The following is an 18329-nucleotide window of genomic DNA, read 5'->3' as shown; positions in this document are numbered from 1 at the left end:
TTTGGTGAAAGTAAAAATGTTTTGCTTTTCTATCCTTGAAAATTATGTTGAAATAGTGATAAAATGTTAAATATTTATTTTAACCATTTATATTGAAAAGTGATATATTAATTGAGCTTTCACTTCTTTTCTAGTAATTTTGCATTTCAGTGTAATTTTGTATAACATCATCCAAAAAGTATTCATGTTTTCAGAATCATGTTTGACAAAAAATATCCGGACAAAAACCACATTGACATTAATCTGATGTCAATTAAAATTAGTTTTACAACATTCATACTAATATATGTTATTATATTTGCAAACGTTAATCCAAACACACACTAAACTTGGAACCCATAATTTCTTGTTGAGATCATTCCAAATTCTTAAGGATATACGACAAACAAAGGGTAAAACATGTTTTTTCTTCCTAATATTTGTGATTTTCTTTAAGAATACCTCTGACATTTAATTTCATTCATCTTTGTCCCTAATATTTTTTATTCGTGTCAAAATTATCCGTAAACGTTAACTCAACCTAAAACATTAGAGACAACATTGAAAATGTATAGAAATAGTTGACACAAATAAAAAACATTAGAAAAAAATTGAATAAAATCAAATGTTAGGAATATTTTTGAAAAATGATCGCAAGTGTTAGAAAAAAAAAAGAATGAGAAAAGGACAAATAGGTCCCTGACCTTTTGTCTTGCAGACATTTTTGTCCCTGACCATTGAAAAATACTTTTAAGTCCCTGACATTCACAAAACTTGGACGGATCAATCCCTAATTGAGGCATTTGGACGGATCAGTCCCTGATGGAAGCATTTGGACGGAGGGACTGATCCGTCCAAGTTTTGTGAAGGTCAGGGACTTAAAAGTATTTTTCAATGGTCAGGGACAAAAATGTCTGCAGGACAAAAGGTAAGGAACCTATTTGTCCTTTTCTCAAAAAGAATATACTTTACCTGAGTACTTGACAAATAAATATACAAGAATAAAGAAAACTAAGCAGGTGGAGCCAGAGCAGGGGCGTCCGCTTGGGGGTCAACATCCCCATGAATGACGAGCTTCCCAGGGTCGAAGCCGGGCATGAATTTGGGCTTTCAAGTTGGCAACCGCTTGGTCAATTCCTTGAAGGGCGCCCAAACCAACTTTCTCAAGCTTAAGTTTCTCCTCCCTGAGCTTGACCTCCAATTCCAGCCTGCTCCCATCAGTCAAGGCCTCCTCTCTGGCCTTTAGAGCGGCCTCCTTCTCCTGCTTAGCCACCTTGACCATATCCCTCAGTTTCTGGTTATCTGCCTTCGCCAATTCCAGTTTGGCCTCCATGGTGAGCTCGGAAGAGTTGACTTTGGCATCCCTCAAAGACCAATACCCTAATTGGTTCACTTCCACTTCCTCCACAATCTTTAAACAAGGCCTACTAGCTATAAGAATGTTGACATCAGAGAATGTGGCAAGCAGTTCAGCGCTCCAGCTCCCTTTATTGCAAAAGACCTCAAAAGACTCCTTCAGAGCCTATAAACTTTCAGATTTATATGCACATATCAATCCACCATAACAATCTCTGATCAATACCTTGTGGAAAATAGTATGATTCTGGAAACAGTCATTCACATATGCCAGGTACTTGTCATGCAGCTCAATCATTTTCCAGACAAAATCCTGAACAACCAGACCAGCTTCAGTTTCCACAATTGCAATTATATTCATAAATTCAATTTTTTTTAGTCAAACCTGCTCCTGCAGACCAACTGTACAGATTTGCATTTAACAGGATAAGGAAAACAAGCAATAGACAAAATAAACTCAACCAGTAACAAGCAAAACCAAAATATAACAAGTTCAGTAACAGACCCTTTTGGTATACTAGCTGCATCTTCAGCCTGCTTAACCAATACCATTCCTTCAGTGATAACATCCTGGAAAATGTTACAAGAAAAAGTTTTATAAGCAAGTTAGCAAGAAAAGCCCAATTTTGATTGGCATAGTGATAGGTTCACTACCACCAACCTGCTTAAATATACTGGAAACAGGATCTAAGCCTTCAGGTATTTTAGAAAATAGCCTGAACATCCGTGACAGATCTTCAACCTACACATTCAAGGAAAAATATGACAACATTATACTCACATTAAATTATTAAAAGAAAAATCGTAACCATAACAAGTTAGAAGAATTTCAAGAGTACATTGTCATCTCTAAGCAAAGCATGACATCCAGAGTGCTCTTTCTGGAGGAGTTGGTTTGCACACACAGATAACAGCTCATGTTGAACTTTCTAGAACGATATTCTGAGAAGGAAAAAATAAAACCAAGAGAAATGTTCAGAAACTACAATAAGTGAAGACTACATTTTACACTGTTATTGCATCAAAATTAAACTCTATTCTTGTCACCACCCCGCTCTTTTTTTTAGTTGCCTGGCAATACTACACTCAACATGGGTGAAGACCACATTGCTGAAATAGCATGAAAAAGGTCAAGAATAAACCTCTAACAATTTTGGCTCACTACTGGAGTGCAAATAATGAGCAACCCTATCTTTCTCCTGTTTTAAGCACTCAACCTGTTATAAAAGACATAACAAATACAGGTCAGGCAGTAATGTAAATGAGAAACCAAGTTACTGCAACGACAACGGAGAAACCACACCTTGAGCGTGTAATCAGGACAAGAATCTTCTAGGATCCAATTAGAAGCCTTTTGAGAGTAATAAGCAGAGGTGTCTTTAAGCATTGCAAATTCAAAATCATTCTCATAGTGATCCATTTGCCCCATCCCAATTTCAACAAATATATCTAATACATTCTTCAATAAAGCCCGATCAATCTGCTCTCCTTCACGTTCTTGATCAATCTTTAAACAGATAAGGGTTAGTTATCTAAATTTGTAAAAACTGAAATCTAGCATAACAAGGAAGAAAAACCTACAATAGAAATAACTGCATCTCTAACTGTCCCATTAGCTCCTTGTAAACCTGTAAATAATAAATGCAAAAATTTATTACGTTATGAAAAAATGGAATGACAATAATAGGAAAAACATCTAATCTGTAGTAGCATTACAAAACTTGTCTATATTTGTAACATGGAGAAGAGTAGCTAATTGAAAGAATTAACATAACACTATGTAAGGTTCGCCGTAACATTACCCGATCACGGAAGCAAGTTAACCCAACTTCATTAAGGGGTGGGAGTGACCTCCGGGCAACAAAGTAGCGATCCAAATAGTGAAAGAAACAACAAAGCCACCTAACCATAATTTTATGGTTTGCCCACCTCTTTACAAGTTCTCTCAACATAAATTCATCATGCTTCTCTCTCAAAGAAGGTAATACCTGAACCAAAGGGGAAAGAAGTTACTTATTTAAAAAGAAGCACGAAAATATATATATATATTAATACAAGATACAACCATCATAAGTACTGAAATCATGTGGACATATTTACAGTTAAAATCTACAAGATAACTCAGGTTTTACACCCCATCCATCAAAAAAAGAAAACACAATCACACAATAAAATATATCACCTATCTTGATGAAAGAATAGTAGGTTATACAACAAAAGGAAACAAAATCACTATAAAATATATCACCTTCTGAATTGCATCGATACTAGTGCATTTTGAGCTGGAAGCTCAGGCAGCTACACTAATCCAAATTCAAATCCTTACCTCATACACCCCCTACCAAATATACACACCCATCATGATGATGAGAGGATGAACTAATGGTATTTTTGTTTACACCGGCCTCAAGAAGAATAAGTAAACCGATCTCTTGTTCAGTTTATTAGATTTTAAGACCTTAGCATTTACCTTATAATGAGTTACATTGATAGGTTAAACTAGTTACCAATTACAGACCTTACATTCCCCTTTCCTCTCTCATTGATCAACCAAACAAGAGGTAGGCAAAAATTATTTTTCCAATCCATCTCTTTGGTTCCTATCATATCTTTTCAATATTATGAAATTTAAGCATTAACTTCATTCCATGTATTTCCTTCTTTGCAATGCTTTCACTCGTCTCTCTAGCCTAGTATATATCATCCTCTGTATTTTCCCACTGCAGCATCACTTCCGCTACCTACAACTTGTTCTTGGGCAAGATACGTGAGCAGATGCCAGCCAATGGCATCCTCTCACTCTCAGCTTATTACCCTCCATTATCTGACTATAATATGTGATTTGTATTGTCGCTGCTGTGGCCAAAGCATTTGTCACCCAGGTTTACTTCCTAGAATCAATAACAATGACCAAACCACTTACTCTTAGAACTACCATGAGACCTATGTCTGCATGATACAAATTCTCCATCAGTCCCTGGAGCTTTAGAGTTTAGACAGAGACTAAACCATTCAAATTATGCTGGTGATCACAATCAATGCCAATATACAGCACCTAGTCACCTACCTAACCCTTATAAGCAATTAATGATGACCAACTGGAAACAATCTCAAATAACAATGTTATGCAGTTATACTCACCGTTGATTGGATGTACTCTTCAAATACCTCCTTGTACTTGTCATAGAGTTGTTGGGAATAGTCATGAGGAGGCTTTTGGGTGCACAAGTGGTAGATGTTTCCGCATATCATTATACAAGAATGGTAAAAATAAGTGTTTTGTTGGATTAGCTTTTCTTGTTAAAAAAAATTATTCTTTCTTTTTGAACAAAGTACTTTTATTAAGTTTTAAACATGTTAAGATACATCTTAAAAAAAAAAGTTTTTAATTATTTTCTTTACCAAAAATATCCTTGACCATAATTAATAATTTCAGTTTATATTAAATCCTAATTTTCCCTCCAAATCCTAATTTCTCCTTCGAATTCTAATTTCCCTCTACAACTATATTTATATTTTCCCTCAGTTTTCTACACTCATCATTTCAATTTAGGACAAAAGAACTTTCTAAGGTACCTTCAATCTCATACAGAAAAAAGTTGCTTTCATCATAATTTTCCACACACAAATTTAATCTTGGTTCACTTGCTCTTCAACATCACGTATCTTCTTTGTTATGAATTTTTTTAAAAGTTTCAGTTTAAAAATAGGGTCTTTTTTATTGTTTTAAATGTCCAAGGGCTATGCACTTTTCTACTTTGTTTTTTTTTTATTAGCCATTTGAAATAAATACACAGAGCCAAATCAACCGTGGATGAAATTGAAAAAAGTGAAAGATATGCATAAAGAAGAGGGAATAGATGGTTTACATGTAAAGCATCATGTGGTCCTTGGAGCTGAAGTGAGGTTCAGGCAAGCCTTCTAGAATGTTCTTGAGCTTGGTGATGCCGTCCTACATGAAATCCCATCCCTGCTCCAGGTTGATGATTTCCGCTCACTCACCGACATTATGATGAAGATGGCAAGCTGCAAATTTGAAGCAAAACCTGCAAAGAACAAATGGTGAGGGCAATTGCTCAATGAAATTCCATTTGGTATAAAATAGAAATCGGGGAAGGTTGATGCAATTGTGGATCGGGAGCATGAGAGAAAGAACAGACCTTGATATGAAGGAAGAAGATGAAGAAAGAAGAGAAGAGTAACTCCGACAAGGCACACACTCACAACACTCACCTTGAAATTACTCAGAGTTGACTGAAGTTTTTTATTTATATCCACACACCATATTGCAACACCTACGCTCAATAATTTCTTAGCTGTCAGGTTTGAAATTTCTATAAATATGTTCCTATATGTTTTTATTTTTTTGAGGGGGGTGAGGACCATGTCAATTTACTATGGCTGAAACAAACTGCTTGCTCTGGTTTTGTACAGGCAAATTTTGTTAGGAATTCAAACAACATTCAATTCCATAATTCCTTCAATATATGAACCAGTCCACTTCTTTGAACAAGAATACACAACAAAACCAACAAACAAGCATGGTGTACAAAGTTATCTCTGAGCACAATACCATTTATACTTATGAACAATCAAGTATAACTGATTCAGGTAAGATCTGAGTAAAATCTAAAAAGCTTTCAGCCAAGCAAATGAGACTGTTCAATCAAATTAGTAGAAATCTAATCATAGACTAAAGTGACATGAAAAAACAAAAGATTGCTTGACACAAAATTTGGCATCAAGAGTTGACTAACTCAAAAATGCTAACATCCTCCTTGATATAGTGTTAATAGGCGAGACCGATCTTTCTCCTCAAAACATGTGACACACTTCTTGAGGAACAGCTCCTCAGTCAAAGAAAATGGTGTGATTATGCTAGCATTCTTCTTCATCAAACCATTGGAGAGAAGATATTTGACAACCTTAGCTCTAGGAATAAGCCTCTTCTCCAAACTGCATCCAAAAAGCATCGGTCTAATGCGAAGCGCCGAAGAATCCCAGCCGAGATTACTGATCCAAAAGCTCATCACTGCGTTGAGTTTGTCCTCGGAACGTAGCATAAAATTAGGGTGCCTCCTAAAGGCCTCCGAAAAATCTTGTTCGGACCAGCCCCATTTCTTAAGGACATCAACTTTAGCCTCCCATTTGGACTTAGTTATGGCCCTTTTGGTCAGCAACACCACACTGAAATAAGAGTGTGAAGGATCAAACCCCAATTGCTTCACTTCCTCAACTGTTTTCTTCAAATCAGCAGAGGACAGCACAGAAGGCCTAGTTCTAAGCAAATGGTGAATGTTGGCATTGGTCAACCCTTCATCAAGCAGCAATTTCACATTTTGAGCCACACGATCATCAGCAATGGATGATGGCCATGCAGTTATATAAGCAATGGCTTTAAGATCAGAGGGACAGAACCTCCTTACCAATTCGTACAAGGATACTATATGGTCAAGGCTTCGAAGCAGGAAGCGGGAACTCCTTGTGGTCATGAGTACAATGTCAGAGGGAGAAGCACCTTTGGATGCTAAAAATTGAAACTTTGGCAAGATTGCATTGGCGGGGTCGCATGTGAGGAACACGGGAAACCTGCATATGATGGTGGTGATTTGGGAGAGTGAGAAACCGTGGGCTTTGAAGAAGGAGATGACGGAATCTGGCTTGACGGGGGTGTCAAAGCGAACGCGCTTGTTTGCTCTGAGAGCGTCTTCATGGGAGAAGCCGCACTTGGTGGTGAGGTAGGAGACAGTGAAAGAGTGGTGGTCACCGGAAGTGCAGGTGGTTGAGAAGAGGTATGAGTGGCGGCGTGTTTGTGGCAGAAGAAGAAGGTAAGATTTTATGGATGGAGATGGAAGAGGGGGAGTGTGGATGAGGAAGAAGAGGAGAGCTCTTGTAAGAGAGTGATGCTTAGAGTGAAACATGACGATGGAGATTGTGTGCGGCAGCTCCGTGGTGACTGGTGGGGTTCGTGTATTTTAAAAGTTTTTTTTTTTTTTTTTTGGGTCATGGTGTATTTTAAAAGCTTAATTTTGGGTATTGTATTTATTGTCCGTGGATGCTCAGGCAATCCTCGGTGCTTTTTCTTAGTTAATTGACCCGACGGGTTTTCATTAAACCCGGTGACCGAATCGGGTTTTCATTAAACTCGTCTCTCTGCTCTCTCGACCCCACCCCGAAACCCAAATCCCCTAATCTGATCCGCAGTGACCCACTCCTACCCTCAAGCCTCAACGCCTCTCCTCTGGGTCTCTTTCTCGCCACTCGCTCCCTCAAGCTCTCTCACGCCACTCTCGTCTCCGGTGTGTCACTTCTCTCTCGGTCTGGCACTCACCGTTTTGGAATCAAGCTCGTCGCGCTCTGTGTCCTCACCGTCTCAAGCTCAGTCACCGCCTTCCTGGGCTCGCTTCGCGGGCGGCAGAACCACACGGAACCCAGTCGCGCGCCTTCGCGTACGCTCGTCGTCGCCGGAAGCAGAGGCAGCAGGTCCCAGTGGGCTGGTCTTGTTCGTCTTCTTGCTTGGAGCCTCGCCGTCAGCTTCCTTGGCGCAACCCGATTTGGTGAGTTCCAACAAATTCCCCCTTTCTTTCTGTTTCGATTTTGTTGCTGTAATTCATCACTGTATTTTGATTTTGTTACTGAAAGTTAAATTTGTTGCTGAAAGTTGAATGTGTTGCTGCAATTTGTTCTTGACTGAACGTTGAATTTGTTGTCTTGCTGAAATAATCAATTAACTTCTATTTATTCATTGCTGAATGAATTTGTTTCTGAATGAACGTTGAGTTTGTTGCCGTAATAATCACTCACTTGAATCTGTTTGTTACTGAAAATCATGACTGAGCTAAATTTGTTACTGATTATCATCACGATTGAAGCTATTGTGGTCTTGGTGAAATAATCACTTGGCTAAATTTTATGTTGATGTCTTCTTTTGAGCTAAATCTTTTGTTGTTGAAAATGGGGCTCATGTTCTCTGCAACTTAGAATCAAATTATTCAGTTAAATTGTTGTTTCCACACTTTCTGTTTGTATTATTATGAATTATTCTTGGTATTGATTTGTGAAAAATAATCAAATTAAAATGAAGGAAAAGTCGGTCAAGCTTCAAATTTGTCCTATGAAGATATAGGTGTTGATTTTCAGATTATTTTTTGGATTTGATTTACTGATTGTGTTATCTTTTGTCCTCTCATGTTCATTTAAATTTAGAAAGTATTTTGCATTAATGATTAGTTTATTAGCTCTTTTTGCATCATTAGTTATATCTAAGAATTGATATTTGATTGTTATTAATATGTTTGTGAAGACATCATTCTAAGTTTTAACTTTTGATGTTAATTTTATTTTTATAATTTTATATTTTTATTTAATTATGACCGGGTGAATTAATGACCCACCGGTTGAACCAGTGACTCGGTGACCCGATCGTATGACCGGGTCAATTACTGGTTCGGTTTTAATAACTATGGCAACAAGCTTCACTTTTTGACTTAAAATTTAACTGTTTGACACTATGCAATTTGATTATTGGTTAAGAAATCACCTTCTAGAACCTTTGGGATATCATATTTTAAAACTGAACTTGATTAGCCAAATAAAGAGGCAACAAACACGCAAATCATGAGTATATGTGTCCTTGATAGTACATTTTGCTACAAGTTGGTGCTTAATATTCTTATTGTATCACAAAGCTCTTAAACCTATAACTGGAGAAGTTTAACACTTATTTTTTGTCCGATCCAGAAAAGTTAAAACTTTGGTTGATGATATTTCATGTAGTGCTTTAAATTTGGATGACATTTTTATTAGAGGAACAATCCACACATACAGAGTAAAATCATGACAGAGCCATCAGAATCGTTCAAGCCATATACTCTGTCACAAACCCTAACCGGTCACAAGCGCGCCATCTCTGCCGTCAAGTTCTCCTCCAATGGCCGTCTCCTGGCATCGTCGTCGGCGGACAAGACCCTCCGCACTTACGCCTTCACCAACTCAGACTCTGATTCTGGCAGCCGCACTTTGTCGCCGATGCAGGAGTACGAGGGCCATGAGCAGGGCGTCTCCGATCTGGCCTTCTCCTCAGACTCTCGATTCTTGGTCTCCGCCTCCGACGACAAGACCCTCCGCCTCTGGGATGTACCCACCGGCTCCCTCATCAAAACCCTCCATGGCCACACCAACTACGTCTTCTGTGTTAACTTCAACCCCCAATCAAACATCATTGTTTCTGGTTCCTTCGATGAGACCGTTAGGGTTTGGGATGTTAAGTCTGGTAAGTGTCTTAAGGTCCTTCCAGCACATTCTGACCCTGTCACTGCCGTGGATTTCAACCGCGACGGTTCTCTTATTGTTTCTAGTAGCTACGATGGGCTCTGTAGGATTTGGGATGCTTCCACTGGCCACTGTATGAAGACTCTCATTGACGATGAGAACCCTCCTGTTTCCTTTGTCAAGTTCTCGCCTAATGGCAAGTTCATCCTCGTTGGCACTTTGGACAACACTCTGGTAATTTTCAATTCTGTTCAATCTTTTATTATTTTCGTCATTTGATTGTAGAAGAATAGTGTTAGTTTTAATCTTGAATGCCATTGGTTTTTTCAATGTCAGATTTTCAGCCTGAGCTTTTCTTTTCTAGAATGCTGTGTCTCTTATTGATTAATTGTAGTATGCATATTTGGTCTTAGGAAGAAAAAGCATATATAAAGTTTAACTAGTTTTTTGGAACTTGAGGAATGATGAATGAGATATTAAGTACTTATGTTTAACTAGTGAATGCACTCATTACTCTAGTCTTTCAAAATTCTAATGGATTGCTTATCATGATAAGTTTCTCTAATGGCTTCTACTTTGTTGCTAAGAATATATATATATATATATATATATATATATATATTTGTGTAATGGTGTGCCACAAACTTATTAGTTTTTCTCTTTATTTTTCTTCTTTTTAATTGCGGACTAGTTACTAGCCAATGTGCCTTGGATGTTAGCTCAGTTGGCTAAAACTGACATGTTCAGTTTATTAATCTTTTTTGTGCTTCTTCATTCAATTCTTCTGTCGCTGCAGAGGCTTTGGAACTATTCTACTGGCAAGTTTCTGAAGTCATACACTGGTCATGTTAACTCAAAATATTGCCTTTCATCCACATTTTCTATAACAAATGGGAAGTATGTTGTTGGTGGTTCAGAAGATAATTGTATATACTTGTGGGAACTGCAGACAAGGAAAATAGTGCAGAAATTGGAAGGCCATTCTGATACTGTTGTATCTGTCTCGTGTCACCCGATGGAGAACATGATCGCTTCCGGTGCTCTTGGCAATGACAAAACTGTGAAGATCTGGACCCAACAGAAAGACTAATCTTGTGATGAGGACTTCGGGCTAATCGTTCAATGGATTAGTGAAAGTTGGGTTTAGGAGAAAGTGACTTGTGATGAAACCCTTAGATCATGTTGTAGTTGAGGAACTTGGTCATTTTTGCAGTTGAGTTCACTACTGTATTAAAGAATGATTTCATTTCAAGTTTCAATCATCTTATTGTCGGGGAAGTCACTCTTTAATTTAAGGATTATTTGGATGGTAAGTGCATGTAGTTTGGGTGTATCTGTAATTTTCTTGTTTGGTAAATATGGAAGTTGGGTCTTAAGATAAGGTTCAGATGTAGATAGGCAAAACCCCTATATCTACCCTAATGGATTAATCCCACGGCATTAACCACTATTAAAGTTCTTGCAACTTGCTGTTCTGGTGGTGGCAACATGCAATATAAATTTTTTTTTTTTTAAAGAAAATTTCAACAAAAAAAAAGTGTTTGGGTAAATAAATAAACAAAAATCATGTATTCTAAGTTTTACTTCACAATACATTTTACTAAATAGATGTATTTAAGTCGACAAAAAAAAATATGTATCTAACTTGAATACAAAAGTATAAAACGTTGATATAAAACTATAAAAAATTTTAAGTGTTTGGTAATTGGTACATTCAATTAAAAGTTCTTCACGTTTGTGATATCCGAACCATAGTTTTTGGTTTGAAAATGATACAAACATTATACATATACTGTGGTTAAAATGTGCCATTTATAATAGCTTCCATACATTGGTTCATGATGGTCCTGAATTGGTTTTATTTGATTTTTTTTCTTTTTTATAATGAAAATATACATACCAAAGCTAAAATCAGTCACAACCTCAGTCTCTTTAGCTCATAAAATATTTTATTGTATATTTGTTTTTGTCATGTGCATGTTTGAACCCAAGTCTTTCTTGTTATTGTAAGCTTTCTTTGTCATTAATCTATATTATTTTTTATTATTTTATATACTAATTATTAATTATATAATAAAATGTATAATAATTTTGTTAGATATTATTTAAATTTTATACTCACTAGTATTTAAATTGATTATATTTTTATTATTCATAATTATTAATATAAATATTATTAAACATGTATAAATAAAAAATATCAAATATTTTTATTAATTACAATATAATTTTTTTTATAATTATATGATATTTATTAATATTATTTTTTAATAAATATATATAGTATATAATAATATAATAAATATAAATTAATTAATTAGTTATTAAAATAAAAATAATTACTTTAATTAAAAATAAAATTAAAAAATATTTATTATAAAAAAATACAAAAAATTATATTTATTTAATAATAATTAAATTATAATTTATTAATTATAATTTATTAAAATTTAATTATTTTTAAAATATTAATAAAAATATATATTTTAAATTTAATTTTAAATTTATGATTATTTTATATTTTTTATTATGTAAAATCAATTCTACTAATTTAATTAATAATTCATCGATTAAACTAATAAACTAATAGATCAGTAACCTTCTCTTTGACAACTTTTTGGACCATATGCTTATTTTTGTGTCGTGCGTGTAAACTGAAAGAGAACAGATCGTGTTGGAGGCAGTGATATAAACAAACTGTTCGGTGCATGGACGCCAACCAATGAATGGAGTGGGCTTATTGTTGATTGTACCACTGTAAATTACTACGACTTTTCTTTCACTGCCAAAAGTAACCAAGTTTTGCACAATCATAATGACTACGTTTACATGTCAAATGTACCATTTATTTTTCTAGTGTACCTGTTAATAAAAGGCTAAAAGCTTAAGCTAAGAAAAAATATTTGTCCAATTTTAAATATTCGTGTGGATTTCATTAAATCGATAAATAAAATTTTTTCAATAAAAAATATCTTCTTTTATTTTTAATATATTTAGTAAATTTTTAAAAATAAAAGTAAAAGTACTAAAAAATAAAAAAATATCTTTTTTAAAAAATTATAATTTACATTTTTTTAAAAGATTTTTTTTAAAAAAATATCTTTCACATAATACATAAATAAAAAAAAATTTTATTTTATTTTATCTAAACATAATTAATAAATAAAAAATTTTTTATATAAAATTACTTTTATTTTTATAAATTTTTTTTCGAAAATAGCACTCAAACAAATTCTAAGACAAAAAACTTATTTAAATGCATTAAACATTAATGAAAAGAAATAACTTTCAAATAACTCATCATGAAGTAAAAAAAAAATTAAAAATATAAAAAAAGAGTTTGGAGGTACCAATTTGTATACATTAACAGAATAAAAACAACTTCATATTGTTATCCAATAAGTTTTAAAAAATTGCCACATCTTAATAGATAATTACCACTTCTATTATCACTCGGCAATCTGGCATGTAGTTTATATAAAAGTTAATTTCCATTATGTTTTTAAATTATATAATTCATTATATACGTTTTTCACTATTTTATATATATATATATATATATTGTGTAATGGTGTGTCACAAACTTATTAGTTTTTCTTTGTTTTAATTATTTTACAGGTCGTTGTAGTTTTACCGTGATGTATGTTTATGATAAACTCTAAATCTCCCATCACTACATTAAAAAGAGAGAAATAGAATCTTAATAAACCAACATTATCACAGCAATAATATTCAACAATAAACAAAATTTATAATTAGCAGAATCAATTTATATGTCAATTCATTAATTAACAAAACTCCTGTATATATATTTATATTATAAACTATAAATTATTATATAAAAAAATTCAGAAATTAATTCAATAAATAGGTATTTAATCAGTGTCATATTTTTTTCTAATCAGCTCATAAACCATTATATAAAAAAAATGGTCATATGCTTAAACCGTTAGAAAATTATTTGATTTCTTAACTTATTTGTGGGCAATATATATATTAATTATAATCACAAATTATGCTATTTTAAATTAAATGATTTATATAATGATGATCTCATTTATTGTTTTAAATGCTAATTGAATAAGTCATTATTATTTTTGATTTGGAATTAAATGAGAATAAAACCGGATATTATCTTTTGTTTCTTAGATAATTATCTTTTTGGATTTTAGATATATTATCTTTTGGGCTTTAGATACTATTTTATTTGGGCTTAAGGGTTTAATGGGTGCCATGCTCAAATATAAATAGACCTTCAGGGTTTCGGTCCCCAATATACCAAAGCCGCCTTTGTTACTCTTTCCCCATCAAAAGAGTTGCAGTTCAGCCACCTAGGAATACAGAAGGCTTTAGTTGAGGAAGATCGAAAGAACCACAAAATCCAAACTCTTCCGATCGTATGATTCATGTTTATGAATTCAGGTACGCTTCTGCATTCGAGTATGATATATATTTTGATGATTCAATATGAATGATCTGGGATATTGAAATTAATTTATTCCAACAAGTGGTATCAGAGCCGTCCATAATTTAATCATCGAAAATATTCAATTTTTTTTTATTCGCTGAATCAATATATGGATTGATGTATATTTTGTGTCCCTTACTTGATAATATTACGTATAAAGAAACAAATGTGTATGATGTGTGTGCGTCGTATACTGGTACTGTTGCACAAACACATATTAATTTCCTTTTGTTAATGCCAGTGCCGTGATATTGCAATTCCTTATATACGTGTGTTATCATGTATGATTGTTTATATATATTATCATTGTTTAAGGTATAACTATATATACATGAAACCGAACTGGCGTTTAATTTATATAATAAATAAATGTTTTATTTTTTTTAAAACATTAATAGAGTATTATTGAATTATAATGATTAATTTTAATGTTAATGGATCAAGAATTTTCGACATATGAGTTATAATCATATTTTTTTTAAGGTCTTAAAAGACATTATTAAGATTTAATTCTTTTTTAGGATTTAAGTATTTTTTTTGTTGTTACATAAGGAAACTGGTAACAATTTAAATTAGTATACCCATCTATTTTATAAAGATTTGGTTTTGAAATAAATTGATTGAACATTATGCTGTCAAAGTAGCCTCTTTTGTGAAAATTAATTTATTCAAAATATTAGGAATATGATGATATGTAATTCATGCGAATATTGATCAGCTCAAAGGAAGGTCTACATTTGGCCGAATTACATACACATATTGATGGTAAATAAATATTTGGGTAATTGATTAAGAATAAAGTAATACTTATTATTTATGCGAACAATAATCGGCCCAAAGAAAGTTTATTGTTTGGCCAAATAATAAGCATTGCACACTTCTGTTTATTTTCTATTAATTATGCGGTCAATAATCGGCCCAAAGGAAGGTTATTGTTTGGCCAATTAATAGAAAATATATGCGGTAATAAATAGGTTGCGAAGTTTAAGTTTCCATGTGCGCATTAAGTCGGTCCAAAGAAAGGCTTAATGTGTGACAGGAATTTTGACAATATTTGATTACTGCAATGAGAGTATCACTTACAGTTAATTTTTCTATCCAAAGATTGAAAATTAATGTTGTGCTGGATATCTCAATATGGATTTTTACCCATTACTGCATATTCTTTTTGTTCTAATACAGAAACTATGGCTTTAACTACTAATGTTTCTGCACAAATTAGCAGTATTCCTATGTTGAATGGTTCAAACTTTAAAGTTTGAAAGGATATCGTGGAGATTGTCCTCGGTTGTATGGATCTAGATATAGCTCTTCGAGAGGAGAAACCCACTTCCACTCCGGAAAACCTCAATGAGGTTAAAATAGAGAAGTGGGAGAGATCCAATCGAATGAGCATTATGATCATAAAACGCTCAATTCCTGAGGCATTTCGGGGCTCAATTACTGAGGATAAAGATGCCAAACAGTTCTTGAAAGATGTTGAAAATTTCTTTACTAAGAATGAAAAGGCGGACGCAAGTAGCCTTTTGAGCAAACTTGTCTCCATGAAGTATAAAGGTAAAGGGAACATAAGGGAGTACATTATGGAAATATCTCATCTTGCTTCAAAATTGAAAGCACTAAAGTTAGAGTTGTCTGAAGATTTACTCGTGTATTTCATTTTGATTTCCCTTCTTGCACACTTTGGGCAATTCAAAGTGAGTTATAACACTCTGAAGGACACTTGGTCCTTAAATGAGTTTATATCTCACTGTGTGCAAGAAGAAGAGAGGCTGCACTAAGATAAGACTGAAAGTGCTCACATGGCTTCATCTTCTCAGTATAAAAGAAAGTGTGATACTACTGCGGATGTGCCTTCTTAGTAGAAAAAGGCTAAGAAACAATATCATGTTTCAACTTGTTTCTTCTGTAAGAAGGTGGGACACATGAAGAAGGATTGTACCAAATATGCCACATGGCGTGTAAAGAAGGGTATAATTCTTACTTTCGTTTGTTCTGAGGCTAGTTTAAGTTATGCACCTATTGATACTTTGTGGGTAGATTCTGCTGCTACTACTCATGTAAGTGTTACTATGCAGGGTTGCCTGTGGAGCCGACCGCCAAGTGATGCTGAAAGATACATCTATGTGGCAGACAGCAATATAGTTGCAGTCGAAGCTATAGGAACCTTTAGATTATGTTCCACGAGTGGATTTTACTTGGATTTATTAGAGACATTTTATGTACCGTTATTTAGACGGAATTTGATTTCTGTTTTTCGTTTGGACAAATCAGGTTATTATTGTTCGTTCGGAGACAATAAAGTCAGTCCCTTCTATAATTCGAATAATATTTGTTCTGGTCATTTGGTGGATAATCTATATATGCTGGACTTAAATTCCTATAATAATGAAATACTGCAAATGGGTACAAAACGAAAACTAAATGAGAATTCGGCATCATTATGGCACAAACGCCTAGGTCATGTCTCTAAACAGAGAATTCAGAGGCTCGTGTTGGATGGAATTCTTGGACTCCTAAATATGGCGGACTTTGAAGTCTGCATTGATTGCATAAAGGGGAAAAGGACAAACGAAAGAAAATTAGGTGCCAAGAGAGCTAAAGATATCTTAGAACTGATACATACCGATATATGTGGCCCATTCCCTACTGTCTCTTGGAATGGACAACGGTACTTTATTACGTTCATAGATGATTACTCTCGTTACGAGTATCTATATTTAATTCATGAAAAGTCCCAAGCCTTGGATGTTTTCAAGTCTTTCAAAGCTGAAGTTGAACTTCAACTTGGAAAGAAAATTAAAGCTGTCAAATCTGATCGTGGTGGTGAATACTACGGAAGATATGACGGTTCAAGTGAGCAACGTTCCGGGCCTTTTGCTCTTTTCCTAGAGGAGTGTGGTATTGTTTCGCAATACACCATACCAGGCAAACCTAGCATGAATGGTGTTGCAGAGCGAAGGAACCGAACTCTTAAAGACATGGTGAGAAGTATGATTAGTCATTCTTCCTTACCTGAATCACTCTGGGGAGAAGTCTTAAAGACCGCAGTGTACATCCTTAATAGGGTATCAAGCAAAGTAGTTAACAAAACCCCATATGAAATTTGGACTGGAAAAAGGTCCAGTATAAAGTATTTGCATATTTGGAGATGTTCAGCTGAGGCGTGACCTTATAGGCCGCATGAAAGAAAATTGGACTCAAGGACAATTAGTTGCTACTTTGTTGGTTACGCTGAGCGTTCACAGGGGTACAAGTTTTACAATCCTGCATCAAGGTCTATTTTTGAGACGGAAAATGCGAGATTTCTTGAGGATGTTGAGTTTGGGGGGGGGGGGGAGGGAAGGAAATATTAGGAATGTTGCTTTTGATGAGGATTCTGTAACTGACAATGATCAGGTCCTTGTGCCTATTGTTGTTCAAGATACAGTTATAATACAAGAGCAAAATGAGAATCCTACTGTAGATCCAGTTACAGTACAAGAGAACAATGAGAATATTGTTGTTGCTCGAGATACTGCTACAGTACAAGAAAATGATGAGAATCCTCATCAACCCCAACCCATACAGCAAGCTCAACAACTTCAAGAAGTGTCATTAAGGAGATCCAATAAAAAAAAGAGAAAATTCATCTATGGTCTCAAACAAGCTTCCCGTTAATGGTATCACAAGTTTAATTAAGTCATTACCTCATGGTTTTGAGGAAAATATTATAGATGAATGTGTATACCACAAGTTCAGTGGGAGTAAATACTTTTTTTGTCTTATATGTTTGATGACATTCTACTTGCTAGCAACGATATAGGCTTGTTGCATGAAACTAAGAAATTTCTATCGAACAAATTCAAAATGAAAGATCTTTGTGATGCCTCTTTTGTATTAGGAATCGAGATACTGAGAGATTACTCTCAAGGTATTCTTGGATTATCACAAAAGAACTACATCGAAAGGATTTTAAGTAGATATGACATGGAAAATTGTAGACCAATGGACACACTCGTAGCTAAAAGAGACAAGTTTAGTCTCAAGCAATGCCCCAAAATGATTTTGAGAAGACAGCAATACATGATAAACCTTATGCATCAGCACTAGGGAATTTAATGTATGCTCAAGTCTGCACACATCCCGATATATCATTTATAGTGGGAGTGTTGGGTAAATACTTGAGCAATCCGGGCATGGATCATTGGATAGCTGTTAAACGCGTAATGCGTTATTTAAAGCGAACAAAGGATTACATGCTTATTTATCGGAG

The 18329-nt window shown here is 34.4% G+C and overlaps 2 protein-coding genes and 1 pseudogene across 6 annotated transcripts; 1 reads left to right on the top strand and 2 right to left on the bottom strand.

Annotated features, from left to right (window-relative positions):
* Positions 1-1573: 1573 nt before the first annotated feature.
* On the bottom strand, positions 1574-5571 carry LOC107607568 (cullin-1-like; annotated as a pseudogene). Its single transcript, XR_015892086.1, has 8 exons — positions 4477-5571; positions 3138-3323; positions 2917-2963; positions 2639-2842; positions 2478-2552; positions 2175-2264; positions 1997-2077; positions 1574-1905 (listed from the first exon to the last, which is right to left on the bottom strand). The product of XR_015892086.1 is annotated as a cullin-1-like (transcript).
* Positions 5572-5774: 203 nt separating this feature from the next.
* On the bottom strand, positions 5775-7351 carry LOC107610070 (uncharacterized). The gene has a single exon (XM_016312142.3). It carries the CDS (start codon positions 7254-7256, stop codon positions 6102-6104), a length of 1155 nt encoding a protein of 384 aa, XP_016167628.3. The 5' UTR covers positions 7257-7351; the 3' UTR covers positions 5775-6101.
* Positions 7352-7384: 33 nt separating this feature from the next.
* Positions 7385-10984, top strand: LOC107610069 (COMPASS-like H3K4 histone methylase component WDR5A). 4 transcript variants are annotated; one of them, XM_088492955.1, is made up of 3 exons: positions 7385-7892; positions 9163-9840; positions 10403-10984. In XM_088492955.1, the coding sequence occupies exons 2-3, from the start codon at positions 9172-9174 to the stop codon at positions 10694-10696; spliced, it is 963 nt and encodes a 320-aa protein (XP_088349081.1). In that variant the 5' UTR covers positions 7385-7892; positions 9163-9171; the 3' UTR covers positions 10697-10984. The 4 variants fall into 4 exon arrangements, with proteins under 4 accessions (XP_088349081.1, XP_088349080.1, XP_088349078.1 ...); XM_088492954.1 differs by having other exon boundaries at positions 7388-7892; positions 9142-9840; XM_088492952.1 differs by having other exon boundaries at positions 7388-7892; positions 9112-9840.
* The last annotated feature ends 7345 nt before the right edge of the window (positions 10985-18329 follow it).

The sequence above is a fragment of the Arachis ipaensis genome, chromosome B7 (genome assembly GCF_059453495.1).
Source record: "Arachis ipaensis isolate K30076 ecotype BB chromosome B7, ASM5945349v1, whole genome shotgun sequence".
Classification (NCBI taxonomy): domain Eukaryota; kingdom Viridiplantae; phylum Streptophyta; class Magnoliopsida; order Fabales; family Fabaceae; genus Arachis; species Arachis ipaensis.
This window is presented reverse-complemented; position numbering and strand designations above follow the sequence as displayed.